Below are 23,256 nucleotides of genomic sequence, written 5' to 3'. Positions count from 1 at the left end.
AGGATTAGCCTGCTGAGCCGCGGCGCCGGCAATATTATAATATTATTAATATTAATAATTCTCACTTTGAGGGGTGGTATTTTATGGGTTTTTACATCTCTATTTTACATTTTATCATTCAGGAAACTGGGGCTTAGGGGATTGGAGTAACTTGTTAAGATTATAAAGTAACATGGGCAGTCTGACTGCAAGCTTGAGCTATTACCCAGGGCTTAACTATGACTTAGCACTTTTTTGTGTATCTTACAAAAACAAAAATGCACAACACATTTTAAAAATGTATTTTCTTCCTTTGAGAGGCAGAAAGACAGAGATGGAGTGACAGTCAGCCAGAGCTCCCACCTGATTGTTCCCTTCCCAAATGCCAGCCAACAAACTGGGGCCGGGTTAGGCCAAAGTGCAGAGTCAGGAACTCAGTCAAGGTCTCCCACCTGTTCCATCACTGTTGTCTCCCCAGGCACACGTTAACAGGAAGCTAGAACTGGGAGCAGAGTTGGAACCTGAACCCCAAGTATTCTTACTACAGGGACACAGGCACCCCAACTGCGAGGCCAAAGACTTGCCGTTATTTTTAAAAATATTTATTTCTTTTTATTTTAGAGGCAAAGAGACAGATCCACAAATCTTGAATGTAATTTTACTTGAGAACAAAGTTCAATGAACTTTACATATGAAACACTGCTTTGTTCTGATGGGTTTAAATGCCCATATATAGAAAGAAATATATACCCAACCTTTTAAAGAAAATATCTTTTAGCACAAAGCCACGTTGTTGACAATTTAAGATTGATATGGAAAGAAAGTACTTCAAAGACTGTAGTTACAAGTAAGCTTTCCTGGCTAGGACAGTCAGAAATGATTTTTTTTTAAAAACAGAATAAAAGAAACACTTCCCTGGGGTTTTTTGAGGAGAGCCAAGGTACTGGAAATGGGACAGAGAAAAAGAAACATGCACGGAGCATTAGAGCAGGCGCTCATGGATAGAAACTTGTCAGATTAGCTACCAAAGGGGACAGCTTTCATAGCACCCCAGAGCAGGCAGAAACAGACACCAGAAAGCTGTTGTGTGAAATTTAAAAAAAATTTCCTGGAGCAATAAGGAAAACTAGAGTGAAAAAGTAATTTGATTATAGTTGGGTTAATGAAGCTATTTGGTATAGTGCTTAAGAATAGGTCTAACTCTTAACTTTATTCCCTGTGACAGCTAAAGTTGGATTTGTTGTGTATATCTTAGTAACCTGAAATAGCACTTAGTAAATATTTGTTCTGTCATTTTAAGAGTTTTTGTAACAATCAAAGTAACTGGAATAATAATAGAGAACAGCTATGGAGGGCTCTATGGTACTCACTGAACTAACTGGTTTTAACTCATTTAGTCTTCAAGCCACTCTTCGAAGTAGGTAGTTGCATCCTCATTTTTTTTCTTTTAGATGAGGAAACCAAGGCCACCGTTAGTAAGCAGCACAGCTGGAATGCTGGCATTTCAGTGTGCTTGCATTTATCCATGGTTCCCAGTTACTTAACAGCCAATGTTCCTGTTGGGCTGATGCTGCTCTAATTTATCACCATAATTTCCATGCTGTTGGGAATTTAGGAAGAAAGAAGCTCACCAGAAGGAATGCCACTCTGAATCGGTTCCATTTCAAGGAAGGAAAGGTTGCAAGTAGATTTGACTGTGAGCATAACTGGCTATAACTCTGTAACCTATTATATTCCAAAGATATCTGAAAATACATCAGACATGATTTGCCCTGTAAGTTATAGATTTCTCTAGTGTAGTGCTTGCCACATAGTAGGTACTCAATAAATACTGAATGAAAGAAAAAATAGGTATATAGGATAATAATCACAGACTTTCAGATATATTGTATAATCTGCCTAATACCAAGAAAATAAATCAGATGATCTATAATCACCCCTTTCTTTTTTTAAATACTCACTGCAACACTTAAAAAAGAGAAGGAATTGCAGAGAATAGAAAAGAAGAAAAGAGGCCGGCGCCGCGGCTCACTAGGCTAACCCTCCGCCTTGCGGCGCCAGCACACCGGGTTTAGTCCCTGTCGGGGCGCCGGATTCTGTCCCGGTTGCCCCTCTTCCAGGCCACCTCTCTGCTGTGGCCAGGGAGTGCAGTAGAGGATGGCCCAAGTGCTTGGGTCCTGTACCTACATGGGAGACCAGGAGAAGCACTTGGCTCCTGCCATCGGATCAGCGCAGTGTGCCGGCCGCAGCGTGCCAGCCACAGCGGCCATTGGAGGGTGAACCAACGGCAAAAGGAAGACCTTTCTCTCTGTCTCTCTCACTGTCCACTCTGCCTGTCAAAAAAAAAAAAAAAAAAAAAAGGGGAGAAAAGAATAAATGCAGGGAGTAAGTATACAGCCAGCTGATTCAATAATGAAGATAATAGGTGATGGGGGATTTTCCTCATATCTGTATTAATTTACACAGATAGATGTCTTTATTTTCAGTGTGCTAAGAATCGATTATTCTGAAAGGTAAAAATGTAATTAAGAAATACCCCTTCACCATTCTCTTAGACATATTTGTTATTCTCCATTACAACACCCTGTGAAATAAAAATGAAAAAAAAATCAAAGCAGAAGTTTTAAAATTCATGCACTTGCTTTTTTAGTTTTCATCAATCCAGTTATTTTAAGTTGCTATTCACTAAAAACTATAAGATATGTCAGTGTTGGGGCCATATGTTGAAAGTCAATGAGATTCTTTTTCTTCTAGCACTCTCTATCTTTCACTGGCAGATTTTCTTAGTAAGATCTGTCATCTGAAGAGCTCATTCTGTACAGTTGATGACTTTCCATAGGTTATGTTTTCAGGCTGAATCATAATCTTTTGTAGCCATATCTGCTGAAAAATTCTCATCACACTCATATAATATATAAAACATTGTTTTTTTTTTTCAAAATGTGATTAGTTTTTTTTGTGTGTGTGGTTGTTTTTTTTTTTTTTTTACCATATTCACAATTAAATCAATGTCAAATTGTCTTGGCAGAATCTTTAATGATGGGGTGGAGGTAATCAGGTTTTAGAACTTACACATAAAATCCCAAATCTACCACAAAGCTGTAACTTGATATTTTATATATTCTGAACAAAGGTTGTCTGCATTAGCCAAAGGATTTCACAAATGTTACATTGCGTGACTTGGTTCTGATTTACAGTTAAGATTGTTCAAACTTGTATTTTTATGCCCTTGCTACACATGTACACTGTAAATATTGCATAAGAAGATCGGAATGAAATAGCCATAAAAATAATTGCAGGCTATTACATAATCACAAGTCTGTTTCTATTCTTTATTAGGCTGGTCTCATCATACCAAGTAAAATATATATTCTGAACAAAAATAGAATGAGTTCCAGAATTATATCTCCTTTAACGTTTCCCTAAGATTTAAATTCTAATTATTATTATGTGGATCATGATATTTTTTTAAAAAAGAAACAGTAGAAAAAGTAGAGTCTACTCAAATAATATGAGAACTCATCTACATTATCATTAAATCATTTCACATATTACATATGTATGTAAATATATACATACTTATTTTTTAAAAGGCATTCTTACTGGGTATATACAATCAGCTTTCCATTTCTCTAAATTCTGCATTCATGGATTCCACCAATCCAACCAACAGCAGATCAAAATTTAATTATACCTGTGCTGAACATACACATAATTTTTTTCTTACCATTATTCTTTAAACACTCCTGGCTCCTGTCTTCAGCCTGGCCCAGCCTTGTCTGTTGCGGCCATCTGGGAAGTGAACCAGCGGATGGAAGATCTCTCTCTATGTATCTCTCTCTCTCCCTCTCTCTTTCAAATAAATAAATAAATCTTTTTTAAAAAATCTAGTCCATTTCTGTCTCTCCAACTATCTACCTACCTAATACCTCATGTGGTGGTTCTAAAAATACATCTATGGACCCTTTGATATTCTTATCTTGAAGATGCAGAGATTCATTCCATTTCCCTTAAATATGGTCTGCATTTAACTAACTTCCCATGAAGTGAACAGAAAGAAGCGCCGGTGACAGATTCAGACATGAGGTCACAAGGTCCAAGCTGTTGGACCGCTTGCTCTGGAAGAAGCCAGGTGCCACGTCGTGAGGACACTCAAGCGGCCTATAGAGAGGCCCACATGTTGAGGAACTGGGCCTTCCTGCCAGCAGCCACATGAGTGAGCCACCTTAGAAATGAGTCCTCCAGGCCCAGTTAACCCTTCAGATGACTACAGCCACTGTCAGCATACTGACCACTGCCACCTGAGGGCCACTGAGCCAGAACATCCCAGCTAAGCCATCGCCCAATTTTTACCCAGAAAAACAGGGAGATAATGAAGATTTGCTGTTTTAAGCCACTATGTTTTGGAATAGTTTATTCCACAGTAATACATAACTGATATATTACCTATTTGTTTTAATGTTTATTTATCTGAAAGGCAGAATGACAGAAAAAGAGAAAGAAACAGAGATCTTCCACCTACTGGTTCATCACCCAAATGCCCACAACAGCCAGAGCTGGGCTAAGCTGAAGCCAGGAGTCTATAGAGTTCTGTCCAGGACTCTCAAACGGGTAGCAGGGACTCAGGTACTTGAGCTACCCTCCTCCCCCTCCCAGGATACACAGTAGCAAGAAGCTGTACTGGGGGTCAGCACCATGGCTCTCTAGGCTAATCCTCTGCCTGCAGCGCCGGCACACCAGGTTCTAGTCCCGGTTAGGGCGTCAGATTCTGTCCTGGTTGCTCCTCTTCCAGTCTAGCTCTCTGCTATGGCCCGGGAAGGCAGTGGAGGAGGGCCCAAATCCTTGGGCCCTGCGCTGGCATGGGAAACCAGGAGAAGCACCTGGCTCATGGTTTCGGATCAGCGCGATGCGACAGCTGCAGCACACTGGCTGCAGTACACCGGCTACAGCGGCCATTGAGGGGTGAACCAACGGCAAAAGGAAGACCTTTCTCTCTGTCTCTCTCTCTCACTGTCCACTCTGCCTGTCCAAAAAAAAAAAAAAAAAAAGCTGTACTGGAAGCCAAGTAGCCCACATTAGAACTAAGCACCCCAATATGTGACACAGGAGTCCCAGGTAGTGGGTTAACCCATTGTGTCACAACATCCACCCTTTATATGCTACCTATTAATAAATGTCTACCAAGAAGAATGTCAATGGCTTCAGATATAAATCATTAAGATAATAGTCCCAAACAGTATACCAAAGAATAAACAGACTTTGAAATTGTATTATTGATATGACTAATAAAGCATGGTGAAGACTCGGACTATGTTTATCATATTTACTACCATCTATATCTTCAGCATCAAAGACAAGGCCAGACTCATACAACAATAATAATTCAATATATATTTTTTGAATGGAAGTAGGGATCCCTTTCCAAGGGTGACTCTGAAGGAGATTTTCTTACAATAGTATAAATTTCACGGCCCTGGGTTTCTAAATAAAAGGTAATAGGCAGGGCAAATGAAGAGAAAATGTAATTCCTCAAAACTCTCTTATTCAATGTCTTGCTTTTTAAAAAAGTATCTTACCTTTTTAGCGCAAAATAAAATGCAAATACAGAAAATACACATAACACATCAATAGCCTAGTGAATGAGTCAAAGAAAACATCCTTGAAAAGAACCACACAGTCAAGAAATTCTTTGTCGGCTCCTCCAGAAGTCACTCCACGCTGTGCGAGTGTGTGTGCACATGCACATGCAGTTTCCCTTCCTTCACTTAGGCAAAGAAAGGACCAGACTATTTAAGCTTAAAAATACAGAGAGGCAATTACAGAAGAACCAGACCAAGGGAGGGGCTCCTGTCATGGCTGGGATCTGATGCACAGAGTTGCTAGGGCACTGAGATTTGGCTGCCAGCTGCAGAGCCTGTAGATGAAAAGCATGAACAGTCTGACAAGATTATGAACAGGGAGAAGCTCAATGCAAATCCAGCATTTTTTTTTTCAGATTTTTAATACGTGGCGTAAAGGAGGCAGGGATGGAATTTTCAAGTGAGAAAATGTGATGGTGATAACAAGTTCAGAGCTCACACTTAGAAACCAGTCAGCACTCTTGCTATGTAGATTTTAATTTGGGCACGTTTTATGTCACACTGCCTACTAAAGTTTTAAACTGCCTTAATTTTTTATGTTATTGTCTAACAATGAAACTGCTGGTAGTGTGTTAATGGGATAAATACATTAAGCTAAATGTTTAGCTATGTTCCATCCAAGTACAGTGTTTTTTTACTATAATTATCTCCCTAGCATAAAGTCAGCCTTATTCGTGCTAACTCTCAAGCTTATGGGTCTTTTGCAATTTTCTAGAATGGATTGGCTTTCTAATGAACTTTAGTAGTGTGGAATCATTTGAAAGAATGACTGAAAGACAAAAAAATATAAAAAATAGGTTCATGCCGATATCTGTTTTTTTGCAACACCAGTTATGACATCTAGAAAAGACTGAATCATTTTAAAATTATTATGAGAAATTGCTTAACTTTATTCAGGTTGGAAAACAGATCTTACACTGCCTTAACAAGGCTCGTAAGTCTCGCTCTTTAGTGGCATAATTGTTTAGAGGTGCTAATAAAGTTTCCTGGACAGGCTCTCATGAGACAAGACCAGATTACGTCACCAGTGTGCAGAACAGCAGACAAGCACGGAACCACAAGATATGCAGTGCCGAGCGAGGTTCCATTCACTGCCAAGTGACTGGCTCATGTCATTGTTTGATAAAGAGAAGATGAAATAAGTTGACAGGGCTACCAGATCTCCACCAAAAAACCTGTTGTCAAAAACAAAACAAAACCCCAGTGTTTTCATAACTGCATTGTATTAAAGGCTGGAAAGACTCATGTGGGGCACGGACATTCCAACTCTTCATTCAGAGACAGGACCTGCTCTACAAGAGCCTGCCGTGGCAATCTCCTGTGGTAGAAAGAGCATGGACCAAAGGAGACCAACCAGGGTTGAATGAAATCCATGCATTAACCCTGAATAACCCATATGATTTCTCTCAGCTTAAGTTTCCTTAACAAAGAATAGGGGCCATATTCTGGCAAGACACTGACTTCCCATATCAGTACCTGGTTAGAGTTCCAGCTGCTCCACTTCCAATCCAGCTCCCTGCTAATACACCTGTGAAGGCAGCAGAAGTTGGCCCAAGTACTTGAGTCCCTGCAAATGGGAGACCCAGATGGAGTTCCAGGCTCCTGGATTCATCTTGACCCAGTCCCACTTGTTGCAGCCATTTGGGAAATGAATCAGCAGATGAAAGACCTCCCTCTTTCTCTCTCGCACTTCTTTCTGTGTCAATCTGCTTTTCACATAAATAAATAAATCTTAAAATAAAAAAGGATGCCTGACTGTATGTCAAGATTCTTTTGATTACAATCAACAGAACCCAAATCATACTCAAGCAAAAGAAGTTATTTACTGGAAAACTATGGGGCGAGCTCAAAGACCCTAAGAAAGAGCTGGTTACAAGAGCTAGAGCCAAAAAAGTTACTCAAACTTCAAGGACTGACCCCTAAAACCTCAGCACTCTCTCATCTTTGCCTCTTTTTCCATGTTAGCTTCTTTCATGTCCACTGTATAAAGCTGTGCTGTCTAATATGGCAGCTCCTAAGCCAAGGTGGCCATTGAGCAATTGAAATGTGACTATTCTGAATTGAGCGGTGGTAAAATACACACCAGATTTCAGACTCAGCAGAAAACATAGGCACGAGGGTGCTTCAAAAAGTTCATGAAAAATCAGAATTAAAAGGTAAGTTGACTGGGAGCATAAAGAAAAAGGCTTACATAATACCCTGTGTGTATTATGAGTATCATAATATGCATTTTCCATGAAACTTTCGAAGTAGCCTCACATATATACTTATTAATAATTTTATTCTGGGGACCGGCACCATGGCTCACTTGGTTAATCCTCTGCCTGTGGTGCCAGCATCCCATATGGGCGCTGAGTTCTAGTCCCGGTTGCTCCTCTTCCAGTCCAGCTCTCCACTGTGGCCCGGGAGGGCAGTGGAGGATGGCCTAAGTGCTTGGGCCTCTGTACCCGCATGGGAGACCAGGAAGAAGCACCTGGCTCCTGGCTTCAGATGGGTGCAGTGCTGGCCGTGGCGGCCATTTGGGGAGTGACCCAACGGGAAGGAAGACCTTTCTCTCTGTCTCTCTCTCTCTCACTGTCTATAACTCTACCTGTCAAATAAAAAAATAATAATAATTTTATTCTGATTACATGTTGACATATTTTGAGTGTAACAGGTTAAATAATGCACATAATCAAAACTAATTTCACTTCTTTCCTTTTAGGTATTTTCATGTGGCTACTAGAAAATGTTAAATTACATATGTGACTTGTACAAGTATTATAGTGTACTGGACAGTGCTGTCTAGAGGTTTTCTCCTATGATGAGAAACACAGCCACTGTACGGCTCGATTCAATTTATCTAGCTTATTATACACATTATAGAAAAAAACAAGTTTCCCTTCCTACTTCAGTTTTTTGTTTTGTTTTCTCACCTTTTTTGTTTTTTACAGATTTATTTTATTTATTTGAATGGTAGAGTTACAGAGAGAGGGGAGGAGACAGAGAGATCTGCCATCTACTGCTTCACTCCCCAAATGGCTGCAATGGCCAGGAGCTGGGAGCTTCACCAGGTCTCTCACGATGGTGTAGAAGCCCAAGCATGTGGGCCACCTTCCACTGCTTTCCCAGGTACATAGCAGGGAGCTGCATCAAAAGTGAAATAGCTGGTTCTCGAACCCGTGCCATGAAGGATGCCAGCATTGCAGGTAGCAACAACACCAGCCCCTCTCTCCCTTTTATTTGTATTTCAGAGGCAAGAAGCAGAGGGTTTTTCACATGGGAGGCAAGAACCTAACTACTTGAGCCGTCATTGCTGCCTCCCAGAATCCACATTAGCAGGAAGCCAGAATCAAGAGCCAGAACTGGGGATCAAATCCAGATACTCAGCTACAGGACACAAGTATCCTAATAAGTCTTAATGGCTATACCAAATGCCACACCCTCTTCAATTTTTAAATGTCTAGGAAGAACTCAGACTGGTGCATGCTTGGATCATGTAGTCTAGGTCCTAAACTAACCCACACCAGGTAGAATGGTAACCATGATGAATAACATGACCAGAATCACATGGATGGGATAGGGTTGAATAACAGGGGCATGAGACACTATAAAAAGAAGGGGCAGAGAAATCCAGGCAGACAAAAACAGCTGACATCCACTGTGTCAATTTATAGGGTGCCTGGGAGGGTTAAAAATATATATATATGCAGCATTGCCCACTCTAACAATGGCAAGATTCTGATCCACGACCCTCTCTAAATACTAGTGATGACATAAAACCACTTTAAATATTTCAGTGACTGTGACTCATAGCACAGAGTGGCAGACATTAGAAACCCAAGGGTTAAGCCTTTCACATTTCTACCCTTGGGCAGAGATGTGCCTAAACCAATGATGTTTTTGCTAAACCCTAGATGCTGGCAGCCTGTAAGTAGGATTGATTCTAAAGAAATAGTTCATGAAGATCTCAGCTTTACTCTACATTCATACAAACTGAAAAAGACAAAAATCTTTTGATACTTTTTATCACTGTTGATCATGCAGAAGTTTTATTAAGCATGTAACAATTGTGGAAATGCTTATTTTTTTTGTTTGTTTGTTTTGAATTCCACTAGGAAATAGTAAAGGCTATAAAATCTACAGTAGTCATTCTCGAATCACTCAGGACTCCTTTTCAGAAGCACTGAAAACCCCAAAGAGCTCTTATTTAGGTGTGCTATCTCTGTTGATATTTAGTGCACTCCAAATTAAGACACAATAATAATTTTAAAAAAAAACAGTTTTTATGAGGTTTCATCATATGTTTTCTTCAGGAAGCTTTGTAGTTTTAGGTTTTATATTTAGGTCTATGATCCATTTTCAGATAAATTTTACATGGTTCAAGGTGTGGAGTGAATTTTTTTTTTCTGCATTGATATCCAATTGTTCCAGTACCATTTGTTGAAAAGATTATTCATTCTTCTCTGAATGGTCTTTGCACCTTTGTCAAAAATTGCTTGCCCGTGTATGTATAGGTCTATTTTTGGATGCTGTATTCTGATCTATATTGATTTACTTTTCTCTGTAAATCATTACCACACAGTCTTGATTACTGTAGTTGTACAATAAGCTTTGAAATTGGGGAATGCGAGTCCTCTAATTTTGTTCTTTTTCAAAGTTGTTCTGGCTATTCTAGGTCCTTGGTATTTCAAAATGCATTTTAGAATCAGACTGCTGATTTCTATAAAAAAATAAAAATAAAAAAGCCTGCTGAGATTTTGACTTGCTAGGATTGTGTTGGATCTCTGTATCAATTTAGAAAGAAATGATATGTTATAATATTAAGTCTTCTAACATATGAGCATGGCATATTTACTTGCTTTAAGTCATTGCTTTATTTCAGCAATATTCTTTAGTTTTCAGCATAAATGTAATTAGAGGAACTACAGAGAAAAATTGAAATTGTAAGTTACAGTGAAACATAGGATACCATCATTGGAAATCACAGTGGACACCGAGACAAAAAGAAAATAAATGGTGTCTAATCATATTTTCTTTTGTCCCTCAACATCCCCTGTAATTTCGGATGATGACTTCCTACACCCTGATGCTGCTGATCAACCTGAGAAGCAGGCTGACACCAAGCACTGCTCCCTGGTGTCTCTTGCTTATACAACAGGAACTACTCAGTATTCATTTGAACAAAAATAAAAAATAACAACAACAAAAACAAACAAACAAAAACTCTGTGGCCCAGAAAAATAAGTAAAATGCATTTACAGAGAGAGAGAGAGAGAAGTTACAGTGGAGATACAGATTAACAGAATAATGCCAGTTGTGTGTAGAGTGTGGACATTGTGTGCAGTACAGTGCACGTCCACAGTCTGCTCTATGCATCCGTATCATTTCCCTTTGTGTTTAGCTGCTGTTATGTATCAGTGAGGATCATGAAGAGGGTCCAGGAAAATTAACTGTAAGGGAAGGTGTTGTGGTGCTGCAGATGAAGCTGCCACTTGCAATGCTGCCATCCCTTATGGGAGTGATGGTTCAAGTCCCAGCTGTTCTGCTTCTGATCCAGCCCCTTGCTAACGTATTCTAAAAGCAGCAAATGATAGCCCTAATACTCGGGCCCTTGTCACCACGTGGCCCAGCCCTGGCTGCTGTGCTCATCTGGGGAGTGAACCTGCAGATGGAAGATCTCTGTCTCTCTCTGTTGTTCTATCACTCTGCCTTTCAAATAAATAAAATAAATCTTAAAAAATCAACTGTAAACCAGGGCAACTTGTATATTATAACAACATCCCGTATTATTTACCATTCATGTATGAACTAACTCATGTCACTATAGCACGTTCTACAGCCAAATAGACTGTACTTGAGGGACTACCCCTCCATCTGGGGACAGGGTAGCAGAGCAGGTAAACTGACAATCATTTGAGAAACAGCTACATTTCGAAACTGTAATCTTAAAAACAAAAATAAAAATACACCATAGAGATAAAAGAAAAATAAACTGTAAAACAATACAATAAAACCAGAAGACCAAACATTCACAGGAGATACAGGTATGGCTGACTGCTCTCCGCCTCACACAGGAAAACAGTGTTGTCAGAATTATCATGAGTTATATCTGGATACCCGGGGCAAGGAAAAGTCTGAGCTTTGCATTTTAGACGGAGGAAATTAGGAGAGAGGAAAGTGAGACAGCCAATATAAATCTATGTTCACTTCAATGAAATTCATTCTTCCTAGTCCACAATAAAATCTATACTTTGAAATACAAATTAAATTAATACTATCAAAATCATTTCTACTTTGTACCCACAGCAAGCTCAGAAGTATGTTTTAAATATTATATTTGTTAACTCATTGATAGTCCCAAAAATTCCCGGGTAGCATGCGCAGCTGTATTGGTCAGTTCTGGTTGGTATAACAAATATTACAATCTGAGTGTTTTATATACAACAGACGATGATTTCTTGCAATTCTGGAGGTTGGGAAGACCATGAACAAGGCAGTGGCAGGTTCAGTCTGGTGCAGCTTCACCTGGTTAATGGATGGTCCCTCTCACAGTAGGAGGGGCTGGCTAGTCTCTGGGACCTCTTTTATAAGGGCACTAAGCCAATTCATGAGGGTTCTGCCTTCATGACCTAATCACTTACCAAAGGTTCCACCACCTGTTACCATCATCTTGGGAGCCAGGACTCAATGTGAATTTTGGGGGGACACAAACATTCAGATCACAGAAACAGCTAACTTTATTGTTTTTTTTTTAAAAAAAAGGAATTATTTATTTATTTGAAAGGTAGAGTAGATAGTAGAGAAGCAGAGAGAGAGAGAAAGAGAGTGATCTTCCATCTACTCATTCACTATCCACAGTACACAACAGCCAGGGCTTGGCTAAGCCTAAGCCAGGGGTGAGAAACTCCATCCAGTCTCCCATATACCTGCAGTGAACCAGCAGAGGGAAGAACTCTCTCTCTCTCTCTCTCTCTCTCTCTCTCTCTCTGTGCCTCTGTGTCTGCAGCCCCGCCTATCAAAAAAAAAAAAAAAAAAAAAGAACTTAGAGAGGGTATGGAAGGGAGGAAGTGAGGAAGGAGGGGAGGGAGAGAACTTTGAGAGAGTTGAAGGTGCTATAAAATATAAACAAAGAGAAGATGGTATAAAAACCACTCACACTCATGGAACCAAATCCTTGTCCATCTATGAAGCTCCAGGACCTTTGTGAAGAGACTCCCTTCTGTAATCTAAAGGGATCACCAAAATACTGCTTGTAGGCCAAATTGAGCCCAATGCTTGTTTTTGAAAATAAAGTTTTATTGGAACTGAGCCACACTCATTCATTTACATATTTTCTGTAGCTGCTTTCGTGCTATGACAGCGGAGCTGAGAAGTTGTGACAGAGACCATATGGCACACAAGCCTAGGATTTTACTATCTTGCTCTTTAGAGAAGCTTGCTGGCCCCTGATCTAAAGAGTACTGCTCTCGAAGTCCTGCTTCTCTCCCAACAGAAGGGAAGTGGGACAAGGACAATTAACTAAAAGCAGGAATGGGTCCCCCACTAATTGAACAGAGGTCACTTCCCCACAGAGTTAAGTATCCAGACCATCTTACCACTTTCTTTGTGATTACATCTCAAATGTAAATTATGGCTCAAACTTAGCAGCAATAAATCAGACTTATACAGGAATAAACAGCACCTACTTTTATGGCACTTTCTTCCAGGTACATACACATTCTTACTTTTATAAAAGCATGCCCACTCCTATTTGATTAGACAGAAACTATTTCCTTGAAGATAAGAAAATGAGGGTTCCCTGTGAATTCTTTATGCTCTTTCAAGTACCAGACAACTGTTTTGCTTTAAAGCCAGATTGCACAAGAATGAGTTAAAGCATTCTCCCAAAAGCTGCTTAGAGTCACTTTACTGGATTTAAAAAAAAAAAAAAAAATCTGAACTAAAAGTTCTCAAATTCTGAGGCATCATTTAATTTTTGCTTTAGAGAAAAATCTTTGTAAGGGCAACTTCTGAATATATACTCATTTAATAGAGTAAGAGGGCTTTTTAGTGTTTGCTGTCAGGGCTGCTAAGAAATAACTATAGTCAACACATATCACCCTAAGAAGCTTGCTGGAAATTAAATAAATAGAGTAGTTGGGGGAGATTAACAATCTCCTTCCTAGGAAACAGGTAAAACCAAAGGGGCTTTCAAACAATTCCAAATAATACAGGACAATGCAAGATTTCATTCCACCCATCCATCCCGCCATGTCCGTAAAATCTTCCATAGACTTTAATCAGTCTAATTCTATTCTGGGTGCAAAGAATGCAAAACCCTCCTCTCTCCTTGGTCCCCTATTCTAAGGGAATATGAGAAGAATGAGAAATTTCAACTCTGCCAATTTACTGAGACTCAATTCTTGATAATAAGTAACCAACTGTGACTGTCTCATACACACACACACACACACACTTTTGTAATGCTTATGCCATTACCAGTTTTTCCTAGCTATGTGAAAAAATGACAGCATCACTTGAAATGGGTGTTCATAAGAAGAGCCTTCTATGCCCCACATGGTTATGAGACTATTGGGCACTAGAGCAAGCGTGCGATGAACCCCTTGGCCATGGCAGAGGCATTCTATTCAGTCTGTACAATGTTTTTAAACAGTATTTATCTACCATCACTCATAATGCAGGCCATTTCATATTAAAAAAACAAAAACCTGAGATTCTGGCCTCCATTTAATAACAGCTGTATGTCTGGCAACAAGAGGCCCACAGGCTACAAATGGGCAACAACTGTGTAGCTGGACAGCAGCTCTGCCTTTGTATGAAGCACACGCTGGCTAGCTCACTATAGCTCTCATCACACCCTACTAGGTTACATCAAGGCAGTTTCACTTTTCCTAGTATCTGCCTGGCCCCATGAGCACCTACATCTGCTAACCTAGCTTTGATTGAAAGTAGACTGAGTATAAAGCAGATAACCTGCTAGGTTGTGTCATGCTGAGGAGGCAGCCGCTATACCAAGCAGATAATCTCAGCACATAGGGACCTCAGATGCTCTCCTCATGTAAACAACCCATCTGGACCATAACTGTTTACAGACCAGATACCCACTACAATTCTGACTGTCCAGGCTCCTGAACATCTCTTGACAACATGACTTTAATTCCTGCTTTCTGCCTCTGCCTGGCAAACTGACCCGTGTTCTGAGTCTGCCTTGATGGATCAGTAGAGTCACAGTCGCCTAAGACAGATGACACTCTCATCTCTTAAGACAGATGACCGATGTTAGCTTTTTCACTCTCATTTCCATACAGGGTCATGATTCAGATTCTGTAGTGGAATTGTAATTCATGAAGCAATTCACCAGGATGAATGGTCTCACTTTGTGATATTAAATGATGCCAGTAAGATTACTATAGAAACTATAAGTACAAATACTTCCACTGTAATGAATTGGTTACAGCTCTGCTTCTGGCCTGGACTGGAGCTCAATCACGCCTAGTTTAGAGACACTCGAGGAACTAGTAGACTACATAAATAACATGGTTTTTCTTATGGAACAAAAAAAAGTTACCACTAATTTATTGCAAAGATAATATTAATATCCCATATATTAATATTGATTATTTTACATAGTTATTTATATATTACTAATAATATTTATTATTAGCAGGAAAAACTTGCATTTAACTTTCTAACCCAATGGTTCCAGAAATTTCCCTAAATATTTCTGTGTGATACTAATAGGCTCCTAACTCTATAGGATTTTAAATTTGCTATATTCTATATAAAACTGACTTACTGGGGCCAGTGCCATGGCATAGTGGGTAAAGCCAATGCCTGCAATGTCAGCATCCCATATGGGCATTGGTTCAAGTTCCAGCTGTTCTACTTCTTTTTTTCTTCTTTAAAGATTTATTTATTTGAAAGGCAGAATTACAGAGAGGCAGAAGCAGAGGCGGAGACAGACAGACAGACAGACAGGGAGAGAGAGAGAGAGAGAGAGAGAGAGAGGTCTTCCATCCGCTGGTTCACTCCACAGATGGCCGCAATGGCCAGAGCTGGGCTGATTCGAAGCCAGGAACCAGGAGATCCTTCCCGGTCTCCCATGTGGGTACAGGGGCACAAGGATTTGGGCCATCTTACTGCTTTCCCAGGCCACAGCAGAGAGCTGGATTGGAAGTAGAACAGCTGGGACTCGAAGTCGGCGCCCATGTGGGATGCCGGCACTGCAGCCGATGGCTTTACCTGCTTCACCACAGCACCAGCCCCTGCTCCACTTCTGATCCAGCTCCCTGCTAATGCGCCTGGGAAAGCAGTAGAAGATGGCCCAATTCCCTGGGCCCCTGCACCCATGTGGGAGACTCAGAAAAATCTCCTGGCTCCTGGCTTTGATCTGGCCCAGAACAGGCTGTTGTGGCCATTTGGTGAGTGAACCAGAGAATGGAAGATTCCTCTTCCTCTGTCTCTCCCTCTCTGTAACTCTGTCTTTCAAATAAATAAATCTTTAAAAATAAAACCTGACTTATTAAGACATAAATTCAAGCACATATCACTGTTTTCAAATTTTCCCTTTTAACAAAATACTGCATTATTACTTTTTGAGTACTTCATGTTCAGATGTTTAAAATGTTTAGCATAAAATTACAACCTTTTTTAGTAACCTAATCGTGGATAAGTTTCTTCCAAAGTCCCCTGCCCCCCCCCCAAAAAAAAAGAAATAGAAAAAATGCTTTGTCAGCATCATATTGCTAGGTTCAATAATTCCCTAGACAAAAGCAAAGATGGGAATATACATATGTCAGTTTTCACCATATCCCAAGAAAATTAAGAACAGTATTTTCTAATTACCAGCTCTGGCATACAAAAAAGTACAGTCATCCCCCAATGTCCATGGGGATTGGTTCCAGAAGCCTCCATCCCCATGGATGCCAAAGTTGATGGATGCTTAGTCCCTTATCTGGCACAGTATTTGCATATAACCTAAACACGTCCCCCTATATACTTTAAATCATCTCTAGATTACTTACAATACCTACTGTAACATAAATGCTATATAAATAGTTGCTACACTGTGTTGTTTATGAAATAATTACAAGGAAAAAAGTCTGTATATTTTCAGTTCAGGGCAATTTTTTTCCCCCAAATAACTTTAAGTGGCAATGGGTTGAATTCATGGATATGGAACCTAGGAATACAGAGGGCTGACTGTATACAATTCTAAAACTTTTCTTTGGTTTAGCATTGTAGCAAATATTTACTTCAGTAATCTCTCCTTTACTGCAGGACACAATTTCTCCCCAAAAACAGCAGTCAAGAAGTTCAAGGTGTGCAACTGATTCCAAGCAGAACAGGCATGGGAAGGCTGGTCTAAGCCTGACCTGCAGGCTAGCAACCTTAGGCCACCTTCCAGCTGCCTGGACCACTGAAGAGGATTTGTACATTTCCCCATTTGTTTAAAGAAGTACATGTGGAATTCCTACCACCCACAAATTCTAATGAATACTGAAATATTTTTCTACTGACTTAAGCTTTTACATAAATCATTTATCTAATCCTTTGAGTTGGCTCAACAAGATATAAAATCCAAATACTAAAGTCAGGCTTCATTTTCAGAATAAAGTCACTCTCCTATATATTCTTGGGGCCGGGGCTGTAGCATAGTGGGCAAAACTGCCACCTGCAATGATGGCATCTCACAGGGTACCGGATCAAGATCCAACTGTTCCACTTCCGATCCAGCTCTCTGCTATGGCCTGGGAAGGCAGTAGAAGATGGCCCAAGTGCTTGGGCGCCTATACCCACATGAGAGTCATGAAAAAGCTGCTGGCTTGGCTCCTGGCTTTGGATTGGCCTAGCTCCAGCCATTGCAGCCATTTGAGGAGTGAACCAGCAGATGGAAGATTTCTCTCTTTCTTTCTCTGCCTCAGCCTCTCTATAACTCTGCCTTTCAAATAAGTAAGTCTTTAAAAAAAAAAAGAATCATGCATTCTTAAAGAAAAGTAAGCAAAAACATATCATTTAATACTTAATGGCCTTTTCATCCTAACATCAAAGAAGTCTATGCATGGGGAAAATAGCTATACTTGCTAACAGAGACTTATGGGGGCTGGCACTGTGGCAGGCATAACAGGTAAAATCGCCACTTTCAATGCAGGCATCCCATATAGGCGCCGGTTCAAATCCCTGCTGCTCAACTTCCAATCCAGCTCTCTGCTATGGCCTGGGAAAGCAGTAGAAGATGGCCCAATTCCTTGGGTTCCTGCACCTGCGTGGGAGACCTGGAGGAAGCTCCTGGTTCCTGCTTTCGGATAGGATCAGCTCTGGCCACTGCAGCCATTTGGGGAGTGAACCAGCAGATGGAAGACCTCTCTCTTCCTCTTTCTCTGCCTCTCTGTAACTCTGCCTTTCAAATAAAGAAATAAATATTTTAAAGAAAAAAAAAAAACCAGAAACTTATGAGTGAATGATGGCTTCATCCTCACATAATAAAACATCACTGTAAAAAATGAATGGGCTATGTAGTCAAACTTTACGCAATCTCTTTCAGGCATGGAAAGTCAAGACACTGTGGCAAAAAATGATCTACATGAAAGATCTCTGTGAGTGAGTTCCTGGTGGAAAGAAGGGGCCATCAAAGAAGGAGGTACCTTTCTCTGAAGGGAGGAGAGAACTTCCACTTTGATTATGGCCCTGTCTAAATACTGACAGAGTTTGTGAACTCAAGAGGCTTCCATATCCTTGGCAGCTCACGGCAAGAGCCTCGTGTGATTACCAACATCATAAATAAGAATGTCAATTGTTAAATCAACAACAGGAATCACTGTGCACTTGCTCCCCATCTTGGACCTCTGTCCTTAATGTGTTGAACTATGAGAATTAACAGTGAAACTAGTCTTCAAACAGTACTTTATACTGTGTGCCTGTCTGTGTGGGTGCAAACTGTTGAAATCTTTATGTTAGTATAAAGCAGATCTTCTGTATATAAAGATAATTAAAAATAAATCTTGGGGTTGGCGCCGTGGAATAGTGGGTAAAGCCACCACCTGCAGTGCTGGCATCCCATCTAGACGCCAGTTCGAGACCCGGCTGCTCCACTTCCAATCCAGCTCTCTGCTGTGGCCTGAGAAAGCAGCAGAAAATGGCCCAAGTCCTTGGGTCCCTGCAACCACGTGGGAGACCTGGAGGAAGCTCCTGGCTTCTGATCAGGCAGCTCCAGCTGTTGTGGCTAATTGGGGAGTGAACCATCGGATGGAAGACCCCTCTCGCTCTCTCACTCTCTCTCTCTCTCTGCCTCTCCTTCTCTCTTTGTGTAACTCTTACTTTCAAAGTAAATAAATAAGTCTTTAAAAAAAATGAATCTTAACGAAGAATTGGATGGGAGAGGGAGTAGGAAGTGGGATGGTTTGGAGGTGGGAGGACAGGTATGGGGGGAAAGAACCGCTATAATCCAAAAGTTGTACTTAAGAAATTTATATTTATTAAATAAAAGCTTTCTATTAAAAAAAAAAAAAACAGAAAATCTCAGAATAAAACTGCACATAAAATAAACTTTATGCTATCTCATTTTTAAAAGATTTATTTTATTAATGAAAGGCAAAGTTACAGAAAGGCAGAGAGAGCTAGAGAGAAAGAGGTCTTCCATTGGCTGGTTCACTCCCCAAATGGCCACAACAGCCGTAGCTGTGCCAATCCGAAGCCAGGAGCCAGGAGCTTCTTCCAGATACGGGATGCTGGCACTGCAGGTGCCAGCTTTACTCACTACACCAAAGCGCCAGCCCCACTATCTTAATATTTTTAAATTCTACTTTCCTTTTACCTGTTCAGCTGGTGAAATAACACTACCTTGATGATGGGGAAGAGCACCCCATACCTAGGAATTGGAGGAGTTTATTTTATTTTTAGACTTAGACTATCAACTGCAGGCCTAGGATCATTAACATGCAAATAATTTGTAAAGTAGTTTCTAATGCAAACTCTTTCTGAAGAGCATGGCCAAATAGTTCCAAGCTTGTAATATAACAACTTTATCAACTGTGGAAAACCTTTTAGATTGTTGCTGGTATGCTGGTTGGTTTTTTATTATTTTTTAACTTGTTTTGTGTTATAAAGATCATTTGTACTTTTTTGTGCTTCTTGTTTTACTGTCTGAATGAACTAAAGGTCTAGAAATTTATTAATGTTGTAACTGAGGCATTCCATCTACAGGCGATAAGTCATCTTACAGTAGTGCAAGCGGTGGTGCTACGCAGGCAGTGGGGGGAGGCAGGACTTTATCATGTCAGCAAATAGGTTTCACCTTTCATCCACTCGTGAAGAAACTAAGGACATAAGATAAAGCGAAGTTCTTAAGATAGAAAGGAATAGAAGAGAAACAAATTAGGTAACGTGAGCCAACAAGCATGTTCTCCCCTTTGATCCTCAAGAACATGAACAGAGGCAACATCAATTTCAAATAAACAGGAAGACCACTCAAACCGATAAGGCTCAACAAGTCAAAACAAAGATACTCTAACTGTAAACTGTGGATTAAGATGATTATATGAATAATGCATTCTCATTTACTATTGAATTCCATTTTAAATGAACTGATGGTTTTAACTGGAATATATGGAGGAGATCACTGGACATGCGTTACAAGGATTCCTAAGGAGACTACTAACTATTCTAATAGAATACAGCAGTTACTGAAACCAAATTAATTAGGGTTGATAATCACAGATCTAATATGTATATTTCCCACAGCAGAGATGAGAAAAAACTGATGGAAATTGCTGACCTCCATTCTTACTGGGACTTCACAACTGCTGGGAGCAGAGTGGAAAACTAGTCAACTGGAAACCAAAAATCAAAGTTTAGTGACGCACAAAAATTCCATGCTTTACTTAAGGAAAAAGAGAGTAATTTTCTCTCTTAGATGAAATTTTAAAAAAATCTACCCCACGGGTATAGCTTATACTCTACCAAACCATACTTCGAACCATTACCAAGATTATCATCTAATATCAGTTACTGGCTACTCCACTATGCAGGGAAACTTGCACCAGGATTCTGTCTGCTCTCTAGCTAGTTATACATACTACAAGCTCTATGAAAAACATCAAATGAAGAAGGCAGAAATTCTTCTTACATTACAATGAAGTTAAATGACCACAGGTTGAAACAGAAGCTGAGGTAGGACACATCTTAAGTCATAATCAAAATCCTTATCTATGATGCACTTGGGCCTCTGTCTTAGGCTTCCTCTTCAGACTCTGTTCCCTGGTCCACATCGTTTCTCTCCCAGTAACCATAACCTAGTCACTAGGAGTCCACTTCTCAGCTGCAAAGCATTTACAGAGTCTCCTCAGAAGAGCTGCTCAGTAGGAGATACTTTGCCTGGATCACATTTTAAAGAATGCTATAACATTCTGATCAAATGGATTCTGGGTCTCTCCAGAAAAGTTCAGCTCTGATGTTGCCTGAGTGCCAACTTTAGCACAGCATGGCTAACACACAATCCTATTAAAAGGACTCATACAAGGGGCTGGCACTGTGTTGTAGTAAGTCAAACATCTGCCTGCCGAGCTAGCATCCCACATGGGCACTGGTTCAAGTCCTGGCTGCTCTACTTCCGATCCAGCTCTCTGCTATGGCCTGGGGAAGCAGTAGAAGATGGCCCAAATCCTTGGGCCTCTGCACTCGCATGGGAGACTTGGAAGAAGCTCCAGGCTCCTGATTCTGGATCAGCCCAGCTCTGGCCATTGTGGGGAGTAAACCAATGGACAGAAGATCTCTCTCTCTCTCTCTCTCTCTCCCTCTCCTTCTCTCTCTCTCCCCCTCCCTCCCTCCCTCTGTCTCTCTGTAATTCTGCCTTTCAAATAAATAAATAAATCTTAAAAAAAAAAAAAACTTCTATGAGAGTCTTTCATCCTGATAATATTAAGGGATTTCCCCCCAAAGTTTAATTTTCTTAAACTAATTTTATCTTATATGAAAAACTCACTTCTACATGACTTTACTGACGCCATAAACAAGAGTGTCAAATTGTTAAGTCAACAACAGGAGTCACTGTGTACTTACATCTCAGGTGGGATCTGTCCTTAATGTGTTGTCTAATGTGAAGTGATGCTATAACTAGTACTAAAACAGTATTTTTACACTTTGTGTTTCTGTATGGGTGCAAACTGATGAAATCTTTACTTAGTATATACTGAATCGATCTTCTGTATATAAAGATAATTGAAAATGAAAAAAAAAAAAAACCTGGTGTTAAATTGGAAATTGCATCGAAAATTAATTAATTTTTTAAAAATATCATGTAGGATCTCTGTCTTTAATGTGCTGTACACTGTTATTTAATGCTGTAACTAGTACTCCAACAGTATTTTTTCACTTTGTGTTGCTATGTGGGGGCAAACTGTTGAAATCTTTGCTTAATATATACTAAACTGATCTTCTGTATATAAAGAGAATTGAAAATGAATCTTGATATGAATGGAAGGGGAGAGGGAGCAGGAAAGGGGAGGGTTGCGGGTGGGAGGGAAGTTATGGGGGGGAAAGCCATTGTAATCCATAAGCTGTACTTTGGAAATTTGTATTCATTAAATCAAAGTTAAAAAATAAATAAATGCTACTATTTTAGCTTTTAGGTAAATTACTCTATAGATCTCCATTCAATGACTAATTTAATTGAATTCATCGTCTCAACAAAATGCTGACAAACCAGTCATACAAATATTAAGCAAAATAAATGCTTGGAAAGTTCATTTGCATTCGCATACTAATAATCATATATTTCTACCTTGAGAAGGTATGTGGGAATATTGCTGAAATCCACTGGCAACTTCAAAAGGAAACGAGCCGAAAATTCACCAGTCTGTGGGAAGAAAGGTATAATAATAAGATTAAAATCAAAAATAGATTTGAGAAGTGACAATTATAGCCAAGGCCACAAGTTCAACCTGTTCAAAATGCAAGCATCTTCAATTTGAGTTTCTTACTATGAGGCAAGAAAAGAAGGTTAGAAAAGTAGGGGAGGATAAAAAGAATTATTAAATTATTAGTTACTAAAAGCATAATTTAAATTTTGTAAAATCTGCATTTTAAATGTACAATAAAATTATAACTCAGTAGTATTACCTTTTTGACTTCCTAAAAGTATGAAAAGAACATATGAATGTATGATTATTATTTTTCAAAAACCCAAACAATAGGGACAGACCTACCCTTTCTATTCATTTGTTTTTACTAAAGCATTCAAACTACCACAGTAATATTTACAACTCACAAAGCTGAAGACATGTAACACCATCCCTTATGTTTGTTTGGAAGTACACACAAAGGTCAAATTTTACCCATATGAAGCAGTACATAACTGGATACTCCAAACAGGATTCCAATTTCCTGACAATCCATAACATCATTATCTTCAAACCATATTTTCCAGTAATTCCCTCCATGAACTAAATTCTACAGGGAAGTTGCTATATAGAAGCTTGGCAATTTAAAGCATTTAACTAGGTTATAATAGCTCTTATTTTTTTTTTTTTTTATTTGACAGGTAGAGTTACAGACAGTGAGAAAGGTCTTCCTTCCGTTGGTTCACTCCCTAAATGGCTGCCATGGCCGGTGCTGCGCCAATCCGAAGCCAGGTGCCAGGAGCCAGGAGCCTCTTCCTGGT

General features: G+C 39.8%; 1 protein-coding gene across 2 annotated transcripts in view; it reads right to left on the bottom strand.

The window, feature by feature from the left end:
- Nucleotides 1-23,256, bottom strand: part of BABAM2 (BRISC and BRCA1 A complex member 2) — a 531,071-nt gene that overhangs the window by 276,042 nt on the left and 231,773 nt on the right. For both annotated transcript variants that reach the window (XM_062209180.1, XM_062209178.1), the window contains one exon: nucleotides 22,378-22,452. In XM_062209180.1, coding sequence (XP_062065164.1) covers nucleotides 22,378-22,452 — 75 coding nt within the window. The remainder of the gene's footprint in view (nucleotides 1-22,377; nucleotides 22,453-23,256) is intronic.

This window comes from Lepus europaeus, chromosome 13 (genome assembly GCF_033115175.1).
Source record: "Lepus europaeus isolate LE1 chromosome 13, mLepTim1.pri, whole genome shotgun sequence".
Classification (NCBI taxonomy): Eukaryota; Metazoa; Chordata; class Mammalia; order Lagomorpha; family Leporidae; genus Lepus; species Lepus europaeus.
This window is presented reverse-complemented; position numbering and strand designations above follow the sequence as displayed.